This window comes from Caretta caretta, chromosome 6, assembly GCF_965140235.1.
Source record: "Caretta caretta isolate rCarCar2 chromosome 6, rCarCar1.hap1, whole genome shotgun sequence".
Classification (NCBI taxonomy): Eukaryota; Metazoa; Chordata; order Testudines; family Cheloniidae; genus Caretta; species Caretta caretta.
Window position 1 is genome coordinate 68,487,821 of NC_134211.1, and position 12,965 is coordinate 68,500,785.

The window sequence follows — 12,965 nt, forward strand, 5'->3', positions numbered from 1 at the left end:
ATCACATCTAGGAAAATCTGAGCCCTATTATTATTACTAGCACTCATCCTCCAGTCTATATCTGGGAAGTTGAAGTCTCCCATGATCACACAATTTCCATCAGTATTTACTTCATTATAAACATTAAAGAGGGCTCTATCCAAATCCAAATTAGATCCCGGTGGTCTATAGCACACCCCGAGTACTATCACAGGGGAGGCTCTAGTAGTTTTCTTCCCCAGTGTGATTTTTGCCCAGACGGACTCTGTCTTATCCATTCCATCGCTTCTTATTTCTTTACATTCTACCTCATCCTTGATATACAATGCTACTCCACCATCTTTACCTTTATTTCTGTCTTTCCTAAACAGCACATACCCTTCAATAGCTGTAGTCCAGTCATGTCTACTATTCCACCATGTTTCTCTTATCCCTATAATATCTGGTTTCACTTCGTGCACCAGTAGCTCTAGTTCCTCCATTTTGTTACCTAGGCTCCTCGCATTGGTGTACAAACATCTTAATTTTTGCTGTTTGGCCTCACTCACATTCTTTACCCGATTAGGCACGGACATTCTACAGCCAGTATGACCTATTAGACTGGTAGCCACACTGCCCTTCCTCCTTATGTCCATTCTCCTATCCACGGCTGTATCCTTTCTCACTTTGTTTTCTTCCCTCTCAATGCTAAAATCCGGCGTGGAGATTACCTGGACATCTCCCAACCATCTCCCCCAAATTCCTAGTTTAAAGCTCTCTTAATCAGTAGTGCCAGCCTCCATCCTAGAAGTCTATCTCCTTCCCTACTCAGATGAAGTTCATCCTGAGAGAACTGTCCTCTGTCCATGAAATGCCTACCAGTGGCCATACATCCCAAAGCCCTCCTTATAACACCACTGCCTGAGTTATCTGTTGATAGTCATAATCTTGTCACACCTTTGTTGACCTTCTCTAGGAACAGGCAGAATCCCACTGAAGATCACCTGAGCCTCCACTTCCTTAAGTGTCTTCCCCAGCCTGGCATAGTCTCCCTTGGTACGTTCCAGAGAGAATTTACTGGTATCATTTGTTCCCACATGAAGGACAATCAGTGGATTCTTTCCCGCTCCCTTTAGGATCCTTTTCAACCTCAGGTCCACATCCCGTATCTTAGCACCTGGAAGACAGCACACACTTCTATTCTGTGGATCAGCTCTGGTTACAGGCCTGTCTATTGTTCTCAGTAAGGAGTCCCCGATCACGTAGACCTGACTTTTCGTGGTGACGGTGCAATTCTCCAGTCTATCCCCTGTTCCCTCTGGCTGCAAGTTCTTTCCATTCCTATTCTTCCTTGTAATCCTCTTCAATCCATCCTGTATCCTCCTGGGGCTCATATTTGGTGTAGTCTCCATTGACTCTTCCCCTTTTCCTATAGGACTAGCTGCTCTTCTCTTCTTCCTTGCCCTTCCACCTTCAGTGACCACCTGCTGAGCCCCTTCTTCATTTTCCAACTCTGCAAACCTGTTCTTGAGCTCTATTTCTCCTTCACTAGCCCATCTTTTCCTCTGCCTGATTCTCTTAGTCTCATGCTTCCACTGTCCATTTTCTTCACCCAGCAGTCTCCCCTCAGAATTCCTCAGTCCTGCTTCCATCTGCAAGTCTGAGCTTTTCCCTTCAGTTGCCTCATGTCTTTGCTCCATAATCTGCTCAAACCCCCTTCTAAACTCAACCAGACTTTTCAGCTACATCTCCAATCCTAAAATCTTCCATCAGCTTTATCAGACGGCACTTCATGCAGACCAAACTCTTTCCAAGTACCCCCTCCAGGATCATGTACATACTGCAGCTTCCACATCCAGTCATCTTCATTGTGTCTTCCACTACATGGGTCACTCCCACTGCTGCCTCTTTATCTGTCATAGCTGTCCCACCTAAATCCTGTTAATCTGTGAAACACAAACCACACCAAAACACCACCACCCACAGCAAAAACAAACCCCAAACAAGCACCACAAGACAAACTCCCCTTTCAAACTCCCACTCAAACTCTCCTGTTTACAGCTCTGTTTGCTGGCTCCTGGGCCGCTGCCTGACTGGCTGGCTACCTTTATAGGACCCCTAGTCAGAGAAGCCCCGGCCCCTAATCAGGGCTCAGCTTCTCTCCCAGCACAAAGCCGCAACAAGCCTCTACACATACAAATACAAAACCAAATACAAATACCTTCTCCTCCAACAGAACTCCCACGGAAACTCCCCTGTTTACAGCTCTGTTTGCTGGCTCCTGTGCTGTCTCAGTTAAGCCCACAGCTATTAGGAGATGTGGTTCAGACCTGGGTCAGGGTTTGCAGCAGGCTAGCGGGTCTGGCTCAAACCAGGCAGGGCACTGAAGTCCTAAGATGACAGGGCAGGAAAGCAGGAGCAGAAGTAGTCTTGACACATCAGGTGGCAGCTCCCAAGGGGTTTCTCTGATCCAACCTGTCACACAGAGGTTCTCAAACTTTAGCAACCCAAGGACCCCCATGTTGATTTAAATATTTTGCGGACCCCCAAACCCTACCACTCAGCCCCCCACTCCACCCCTTCCCCCAAGTCACCACCCCTTCCCCACCTCTTTCCGCCCCCTCTCCACCCATACCTCTCCTCTTCCGTGCCTCTTTCCATCCCCCCGGAGCACGCTCCGTCCACGCTCCTTCCCCTCCTTTCCAATGCCTCCTGCACGCTGCTGAACAGCTGTTCCCTGGCGTGCAGGAGGCAGTGGGAGGGAGAAGAAGGAATTGATCAGTGAGGTCCGCGGGCCACAGTTTGAGAAATGCTGGTCTAGGATTTGGATGTATTTGCTCACTGTGGGAAGAAGGGTTCCTAGGAATATGAGGAAACAACAGCATCTGGGCCTTATCACCAAGTGTCTTGGTCACAGGAAATACTGAATTGTTTTGGGGCTCTGTCAGAGTCGCAAGGATGACTTGACTCTATGCAGCATATTCAAATACACCATCAGGAAACACCTTATTTTAGAAAAAAGGAAATCATATCATCCTGTCTTCATGTAGGTTTGTCAGTAGCTGCAAAGTATTGGAGACTGCCTTGATAAAAGACTATGGCTAGGATTTTCAAAGGAGCCTAAGGGAGTTGGGCACCATAACCCCACTCATTTTCAATAGGATTGATGCGCCTAACTCCTCTAGCCATAAAGTCTTCTGTAGATACTCCTCAAGTGGATTTCTGAGTCTTAGTCTTCGGTGGAATTAGGCATTTGGGGTATATGGTGACTACAAAAAGAAGGATAAGAAACAAAGGGAAACTTTGAGGTTTTGAAGACCAGGAATAGTTCCCAACAAAAGAAAACTCTCAATTAGCTTTTTAGGAGTTTGGCATTTACGTGTTAGTGGTAGTGCGTTGGAAGAAGACTTCAAATCACAAAGGGATGCTGCAAACACCCTATTAAGCTAGAAGAACTTTTTATGGTGAGGGTTTCAGAGCACTGAAGGCCATATTATGAGCAACATTGTTACCTTCCTTCTTATTTTCTTATTGTTTCTTGTCCTTTTAATGATTAAAGCCTGAAAATGGAGTGCCTGGCCAACTGGGTTTCCTGCTGTAGTGCACCTCATGGAGCCTATGGCCCAGATTCTCAGGGTATGTCTACCGCCAAGTCGGAGATGTAATTTCCAGCTCGTGTAGACTTACCCATGTTAGCTCTGATAGAGATAGCATGCTAAAAATGGAAGTGTAACCATGGCAGCTCAAGCAGTGGGATGAGCTAGCCACTCCAAGTACGTACCTAGGATTTCAGAGGGGATTGTCCTCTGGCGGCTACCCCACCCCTCAGTTTGTGCCACGATAGTTAACACACTTCAGTTTTTACTGTGGTAGTTTGATGAGAGCTAGTTCTGCTTGAGCTAGAACTTACATCTCTGTGTTGGCATAATTGTTATGTTAAACAGGGATAAACTTGCTGATTTTATTTGAGTTTCATTTTGATATTCTGGCTTTGTTTGAATGTAAAATTCACACAGAAACTCAAGCAATACAAACCCATGTGACTCAAAACTGAAGGAAAGATTCTCATGAACTTCTGTACACTCATTACTGAGTTTAGCTCAAGTCTACAATGCAGTTACAACAAATTACTTCAAAGCAATAAATGCACCGTGGTGGGTATCACGAGGGAGGTATCAAAGTACCTAATTTGAGGTTAGAAGCAACCTGGGGACCAGGGAGTAAGTTTTGCCGTCTAGAAGGCTCCAACACACTAAAAAGAGCTTTGCTAAGAATACCTGCCACTTTCCTGACTCCTGTATCTGAGAAGACCAAACCCTGTGTACTGCAACTATTGGCAGCTGGTTCCATAGAATTAAAATTGTACTATTTGTAAAAAGAAAAAAACAACTGCAATTTTTCCTTCTTTCCCCTAAAAACTCTGTGGAAAAAAACAAAACTCACAAGTGTGCCCTGAATTTTTCAGAAAAACACAGTTGCGTTGTTGTTAACAATAAATAAATAAAGGAATCAATTCACGATTTGTTTTGATGATCCCTGATTTTGTGAATCTCTATATATATTGTTTCAGATATCAGTCTAGAAAATGATTGATTAACATGTTTTTGCTGAACATTTTATTGTCATACAGTACTTGATTAGGTTCTTCATTTGTTAGGTATCGCGCCTTTAAATTTAACCTTTGTCTTTCATATATCATTCTTTTACAGATGGAATTATCTCCTTGTTACTTGCTTACTGTAAGAATAATACGAATGAGAAATCTCCGTCGGGCAGATACACGTGAGTGTCTCTACTCTTCCGAGAAATTGGTCCTAGTTCTGGAAGTAATCAGTGCACAACTGAACACTGCAAACACCCTGAGTCAGAAAAGAAAGTAATTGATGTTACTAGGGTATACATAAACAGCTATAGTATCGCAGTATAGTTGATCATCAGAGTATTACCTGAGAACTAGTAGTTATGTTATTGTGCAAGTATAACGAGTCAAATGACCTTCCATGTGTAGCAAGAAAGACAATTTATTGTTCAAAACAAATTAAGAAGTGTCACAAGGTGTATTGTTTCCCAGGAATGAAAAAGTACTAGTTTTTCTTTTACATATATATCAATATCATAAACCATGTGTTTATAAAATAATCCAGCATCTCATATAAATAAAACATGATGGGCCAAATGCATCTTTGTTATTATGTCTTTGAAATAAATGGAGCTACATCCGGGCTGAGATTGCTCTGATTGGTTTTAAAGACAAATGTTCCTGTACTGTCTGGAGTTTCTGGAGTGCATTGAGATAGGAGTTCACGCATTTTGGACAATCTTGATTTTAAAAAAGCAGCATTTTCATGCCCATCTGGCAACCTATTTTTCTCCAGCACACTTAAGAGAATCATCTTGACCTGTGAGTTTAGATGCACTTCATAAAGTTTGCTAAGATGCTTATTTACTTTGGGATCTAATAAGACAGCTCTTTCCTTTTATTTTAGACATTTAAAAAAAATGCATTTGACTCTTAGGTCAAAATAAAGCAGCCATATAAAACATAAAGGGTTGCGTACAATGTCTATTAAAATCAATGGGAGCCTTCCCATTCACTCCATTTGGGCATTGGATCAGGCCCAAAGTTTGTTTTAGCAACAGTTTATTACAGCTGACCACCTCAAGCTTGTGATATCAATAACTTGCCATTACTATTCCTCCATGCATATATGAAATAGCAGGCCAAATCCTCAGCTGCCCCAAGCACAGGAGAAGGTGGTTCGAAGCCACCTGGCTATCTCCCCTGCTTCTGGGCTGCCCAAAGGTATCTAAGGTGATGACTACACTAGAGACCTTACACCTTACTATGTGGTCACTCTGTGCCGACAGGAGAGAGCTCTCCTGTTGACATAATTAGACCACCCCTAACACGTGGCAGTAGCTATGCTGGTGGAGAAGCTCTCCCACCAACATAGCGCTGTGCACACTGCTACTTATGCCAGCAAAACGTATATTGCTCAGCGGGGTGTTTTTTTCACACCCCTGAGCGACACAAGTTTTGCTGACATAAGTGGTAGTGTCGACATGGAGCAAGTTAAGCTGGCTGCAGTGGTCATATAAGATCAATTAGACCAGCTCAGGTTTCAACAGAGCACTCTGGCCCTCACCCTCCCATCCTGACCATGCCCCTTACCTGCCTCTGTGTCCCTGATGTGCCTCTTCTAAAGAGTGGTGAGGGAGCAGGTGGTGGAGTGCTGCCTACTCTGGGTCTATGCCGAGAGCCCTTCTCTGTCCCTTTGGGGAAGCTTTCAGATCACTTTGTATTGAGCAGACCCGGAGTTGAAAATTGAGCCCAGTATGCCTATGCAGTCTCTTTCTTCCAAAGGTCTATACTTTTTAATCACGTTTTCTATCTTGGCTTCATGCCTACGTGTGGTTTGTGCTCGGAACCTGAACACTCCCATATACTTTACCCTTCTTGGGTGTGCTTAGCTCTCTGGTTCTTCAAACTAAACCTTGCAGTATCTATCTGCAGTGTCTCTGACACTGTACATGGGCGCAGGGTTGAATTCAGAGGCGAATCTGAGGGAGTCCAGTGGGAATCGAAATTGGTGTAATTTTCACTTTTATTTAGGACCCTCAATATGCATGTTACAGCAGTGTGAGTTCTCGTAGACTAAGTAGTTCTTGTTTACTTAGACGGTCTCATCATCACCCACTTACCTGTTTGTAACTTGTGCTCCTGCCCTGCCACATTTCTTTTGAATTTGGCCCGCTGAGTCAAAGTAGAAATTGTATAACTCTCACACAGGTGGGGCTAGAAGAGAGGCGTACAGCAAAAAATGCAACTAATACAAGAGCATGAGTGCAAGCAGATCACCTCTGATTTAACTGGCACCTTGCACCTTCCTCCATTTCCTTGACATTTCACTTACATCAGTTTAAATCCCCCTGTGTTCTCTTATACATTGGTAAGTGGGCGAAGTAGTTACAAGAGATTCACAGTTTCAAAAATAGGCACTGAGTTTGGTGCCTAGCTTGAGACATTTTTGGCCTGATTTTCAGAGGGGCTGAGCACCTGCCGTTCCAGAGATAAGGGTGCTTCAGCAGCTCTGAAAATCAGGCGCAAGGTGGACATTAAAAAATGGAAATACCCCAAATCAATGGCCACTTTTGAAAATTTAGGCTCTGGGAGTCTGTAAGTGTCAGGCAGTCTAGCTTAATCATAGAATCATAGAATATCAGGGTTGGAAGGGACCCCAGAAGGTCATCTAGTCCAACCCCCTGCTCGAAGCAGGACCAATTCCCAGTTAAATCATCCCAGCCAGGGCTTTGTCAAGCCTGACCTTAAAAACCTCTAAGGAAGGAGATTCTACCACCTCCCTAGGTAACGCATTCCAGTGTTTCACCACCCTCATAGTGAAAAAGTTTTTCCTAATATCCAATCTAAACCTCCCCGCCGCAACTTGAGACCATTACTCCTCGTTCTGTCATCTGCTTCCATTGAGAACAGTCTAGAGCCATCCTCTTTGGAACCCCCTTTCAGGTAGTTGAAATCAGCTATCAAATCCCCCCTCATTCTTCTCTTCTGCAGGCTAAACAATCCCAGCTCCCTCAGCCTCTCCTCATAAGTCGTGTTCTAGACCCCTAATCATTTTTGTTGCCCTTCGCTAGACTCTCTCCAATTTATCCACATCCTTCTTGTAGTGTGGGGCCCAAAACTGGACACAGTACTCCAGATGAGGCCTCACCAATGTCGAATAGAGGGAAACGATCACGTCCCTCGATCTGCTCGCTATACCCCTACTTATACATCCCAAAATGCCATTGGCCTTCTTGGCAACAAGGGCACACTGCTGACTCATATCCAGCTTCTCATCCACTGTCACCCCTAGGTCCTTTTCTGCAGAACTGCTGCCTAGCCATTCAGCCCCTAGTCTGTAGCGGTGCATTGGATTCTTCCGTCCTAAGTGCAGGACCCTGCACTTATCCTTATTGAACCTTATCAGATTTCTTTTGGCCCAATCCTCCAATTTGTCTAGGTCCTTCTGTATCCTATCCCTCCCCTCCAGCGTATCTACCACTCCTCCCAGTTTAGTATCATCCACAAATTTGCTGAGAGTGCAATCCACACCATCCTCCAGATCATTTATGAAGATATTGAACAAAACCGGCCCCAGGACCGACCCCTGGGGCACTCCACTTGACACCGGCTGCCAACTAGACATGGAGCCATTGATCACTACCCGTTGAGCACGACAATCTAGCCAGCTTTTTACCCACCTTATTGTGCATTCATCCAGCCCATACTTCCTTAACTTGCTGACAAGAATACTGTGGGAGACCGTGTCAAAAGCTTTGCTAAAGTCAAGAAACAATACATCCACTGCTTTCCCTTCATCCACAGAACCAGTAATCTCATCATCCCAATGGTGAATTCTCTTTACTTTCAAATGCTTATCTAGCAATCTCATAACGGGACAGCTATATATTATTCTGTACATGGCATCTTTTAAAAATTCATGTGGAACAGAGAGCGATGGAATGGATTTTATGAAACAGGGAGGCGAAAAGACCTTGCCACTTGCAGGCAGGAAATGAGGTCTACATTTGTCTCTTATCTATATCTGGGAAACTATTTTAAAATACAGATAGCCTGTAACCAGAAATTTCTCTTTGAACCAGTGCAACTATGCTAGCATGGATAAAAGGATGTAGGACATGACCCTGTTTACAGTATTTTGATTACAGTATGGAAGCAAAATGGCTTGGTCTTGGGACCCAGTTTGGCTCCCCAACTTCCTCAGGAACTGAAATATTACAGTATATTGTGTAGCACAGAAACTACCAGCCTACACATACGTACAGTAGAAAAGAATAAAGACAGCATTGCCTGCCAGGCCACACTGAGGAAAAAAATACATGAGCCAGGGTGAAAGTAACACAATGGCAGGGCAGATAATTGTATATTTCAGAGGACTCTCCAGTACATACCCAACCAATTTAATAAGGCCAATATAACTGGTCTGAAGGAATACATAGTACCAAGCTGCATCTCTACAAAGATAGGTAAATCCTAACATGATATGCATGTAGCCAAAACCACCGTGGGCAATGTGTCTCACTTTCTATAGAAGACTTTTGTCAAACACTGGTCATATTGACCAAGAATTGAATTATTACCCAGATTAAAAAGACGAGCTTTGCACGTAGAAGATTGCAACATGGAATCTGGAGACAGCATGGAGTCACCCAAAAGACCAAATTTTATTTTTCCCACACTGTAGTATCCTGCGCTTACTCTGGGACTATGAAACAGAAATGCTGGCACATTAAATCAGAAGTGTTTCATCAAGGGCTCTTTTAAACTCTTATGCATATCAACTGGCATAAGATAATAAGGTTATGGGAAGAGGCTGCAAAATAGTATCAAAGTGAAAGTTTTAAATACACAGCTTTGCTAGTTAGCTCAAATCTATTGTCTATATTTATGTCCCTTCATTTCTGGTTTTTATTGTTTTTAAATTTCCTGGGAATTTATCAATGTTTAATTCAAAAAATGGGTGAAAATCAGGGCAAAAATTAATGTCACCATTTTCTGGGTAAATGTCAGGGTTAATACTGGGGGATAGGAGGACAGGAAAAAAGCAACACAGAGAAAAGTAAGAGTGTATTGTTTATAAAACCATTATCTTTAATCCACATTACAAAAATTAAACTTCTTTTTAAACAAAAACAGTTTATTATATTTTGACTTGAAGAGTTGCCCTTGATGTAAGGGGCTTCAGTGAGAATTCCTGGGTAATGTAGGCTCACAGCGGTTTTTCCAAAGTGTTTTTTTCCCAAGGCTTTTTCCACTGTCTCTGAAAAGGCTCTTTCCTGCAGCCCAAAATGGTTGCTATTACCTGAAGGACACCAGAGTCAATAGTAATTGTACAGAACCCCCATCCCCACGTTGTCATCTCTCCTGTCACAGAGGTGGGACACAGGAGCTGGAAGCCAGAAGAGAGCCGAACCCAATCACTGAGACACGGAGCCATCAGCAACAGGTCCTGTTTCCTTTTACCGGCCCTGGGGCAGGAAGGGCTCTGTCTGGCGGGTGAAGCAGATGGGGCTCTGTGCCCTGGCGTTCATCTCCAGATGGCGACATGTCTCTAGGCCCAGATACTCACAAGGCAAAAGAGCCAGGGAGTGCCCAGTGCATTGGGGGGAGCAGGGTGGGGGGACTTCCTGACACTAACGGGGGGAGCCCACAGGAGTGGGAGCCAGTGGGGGGAAAGGCTTGTCTCATAGTCACTTGCTTCCCTGCTGCGCAGCTACAGCAGCCATCCCCTGGCACTTACCCTTCTGTGCAGAGGCACACTGTGCTATCTGCCGGGCAGTCTCCAAGCAGGGAGCCCAGGTCCTGGTAGTTCAAGCGGGGACAAAATTTGGGTCAAAAGGAGCTGTCTATAAATTACATAATATATTAGAGGTGAGTGGGGCCTTAACTTTCTGTACTTGTTTCAGTGTTACTAAGTGTTACAAGGCAGTGGGTCGGACTTGAAAATTACTCAAAAATATGTTATGTAGTTTATGGCCACCCTCAAAGCAGAAAAATCCAAAATCTGGGAATTTTTGGAGGTTTTTGGTTAAAACAGAAAACAAAGGGCCCTAAATATATGTTATTGGTAGCTTGATGGTAGCTTTAGAAAGCTACAATTTAAATACAGCTGTGAGTCAGCATTGTATTTGTGGCAAAGAGAATCATGATAACAGTCTTCAAGTATATTGCAGCGAAGGAGATTTTAGGTCTGGTCTACACTACAGGCCTACAACTATGTCTCTCAGGGGTGTGAAAAATCCAAATGCCACAAGTGACGTAGTTATACCAGCCTAACCATCCGTGTGGACAGTGCTCTCCTGCTGACATAGCTACCACCGGAGGTGGATTAACTAAGCCGATGGGAGAGAGCTCTCTCCCATCAGTTTAGAGTGTCTTCATGACCGCGCTATAGCAGTGCAGCTGTGTAGATGTGCCCTTTGACATTAGGAGAAACTTCTTAAGTATATGAGAGACAAGGTGTGTGAGGTAATAGCTTTCATTGGACGAACTTCTGTTGGTGAGAGAGACAAGGCTTTGAGCTGTACACAGCTTTTCTTCAGGTCTGGGAAAGTTACTCCCAGCGTCACTGCAAAATGCAAGGTGGAACAGATTGTTTAGCATAAGTAGTTAGCGCAAGTTGTAAGGGACCATTCAAGATAGAGTGGCCTGTTAATACCTCTGCAGTTGTAGGACAAAAAGAGGGGGCTAGTGGGTTATTATTATTGACTAAGCCATAAATCCAGTGTCTCTGTTCAGTCCATGATTCATAGTGTCTCGCAGAATAATGAATTTAAGCCCCCAGGCTTGTCTTTTGAAAGCATTGTGCAGGTTTCCTTTGAGGATGAGGACTGAGAGGTCAGAGCGATCGCTTTGTGAAAAGTGTTAATCCATAGGTGATAGGGTGTTTTTGTCTTTTATCATTTTCCTGTGAGGTAACGGGCCGTTCTACCTTGCTGCAACTGAAGTCAATGAAAGCTGTGCTCTGGACATATGAAGTGCTATATAATTCTAAGTACTATGAAAAACCAGCTCCTGGGCATTTCAAATTGGGCACCCAATTGGGATACTTTTACTTCAATCGCTGTGTGTCTCAGTTCCCCATCTGTAAAATGGGGGTAATAGCATCCCTTAATCACACAGAGGTGATGTTAAAAATAAATTAATTCAATTTTGTGAAGCACTCAAACAATATAGTGGTGGCAGGGGTTCTGTGGGAAAATAGGTTTCAGAGGAGCAGCCGTGTTAGTCTGTATTCGCAAAAAGAAAAGGAGTACTTGTGGCAACTCTAGCTCACAAAATCTTATGCTCAAATAAATTGGTTAGTCTCTAAGGTGCCACAAGTCCTCCTTTTCTTTTTGTGGGAAAATAGTGTGTGATCATGAAATTAAAGACTGCATCACAATGCATATGCACATGAGAACTGAATTAAGGCACAGGCCCATTGCTGAGAAGTGCTATATATAAATTACCCTAATCTCTGTCTTTAAATAAATACAATTTAATTTTAGTGCAGTGCACTAATTTCTTCAGTGCCGCTTAAGACAGGGAGTATTGATACATTAACAGTTATGCTGTACCTGTTTTTATACAGTAAGCCATTCTGACTGCTACATCAGCCTGCAGTTGCCAACAGCTACATGTGAAAAGATCCAGACCAAAACCGTCAACGACTGCAAAAACCCAGTGTGGAACGAAACATTTTACTTCAGGATCCAGAGTCAGATCAAGGTAAGAAACTGAGAATTCCCCTCTTTCAGCAGCCTGGAGATTTGTTACCACTTAAGCAGAAGTAGGATTTTCAAGTCTTCTACAACCTACAGTTTAACACCCCAGATGATTAAAATACCCCCAGTAAAACTCTTTTGAGGTCACTTTCTCATTTTTGATAGCCATTGGTTTGGATAATTCATATTTTAAGTATCCGGGGTGAATTAAGATAGCTAAAATTAATTCTTAATAAAGAAATTGTTATTTTTCTGAGTTAATAAAAACTACACTAGTAAACAGGAGCTACAAAATTCAGGCTTATTCTAAAACTCCATTACCACGCAACCCCCTACAGGCACTGAACGACAACATGCTCTGTGTAACATGGAGGGAAACAGTGTATCATCATAACAAATTCAGTTATCCTAGGAATTGTTACCTAACAATAAGTGCTGGTAAATATTCAGAATTTTGACCCCATAGGAGATTCTCATATTCTGACATTTCTTTTAATTCCAAATAAAGGGGGGGGGGATATCAAAATATTGACTTTTTTTGGTGGCATGGAAAGTTCCAAGGAAATGTGGTTCGGAAACGCTGAAATGAAACATTTGCACATTTCCACAGCAAAATGTTTCATTTCAGTTTGTTGAATGAAATCAAAACATGTTGCTTCAGCTTGGCTCAACATTAGTCTGTGTCCCCCTGAGCTACTGCAGTGCCTTATAGGAGTAGT

At 43.3% G+C, this 12,965-nt stretch overlaps 1 protein-coding gene across 1 annotated transcript in view; it reads left to right on the forward strand.

Annotated features, from left to right (window-relative positions):
• The first annotated feature begins 4,712 nt into the window (after window positions 1-4,712).
• LOC125638443 (cytosolic phospholipase A2 epsilon-like) overlaps window positions 4,713-12,965 on the forward strand; it is a 38,555-nt gene continuing 30,302 nt past the window's right edge. Inside the window, exons 1-2 of the mRNA XM_048854220.2 lie at window positions 4,713-4,740; window positions 12,114-12,250. Coding sequence (XP_048710177.1) covers window positions 4,713-4,740; window positions 12,114-12,250 — 165 coding nt within the window. The remainder of the gene's footprint in view (window positions 4,741-12,113; window positions 12,251-12,965) is intronic.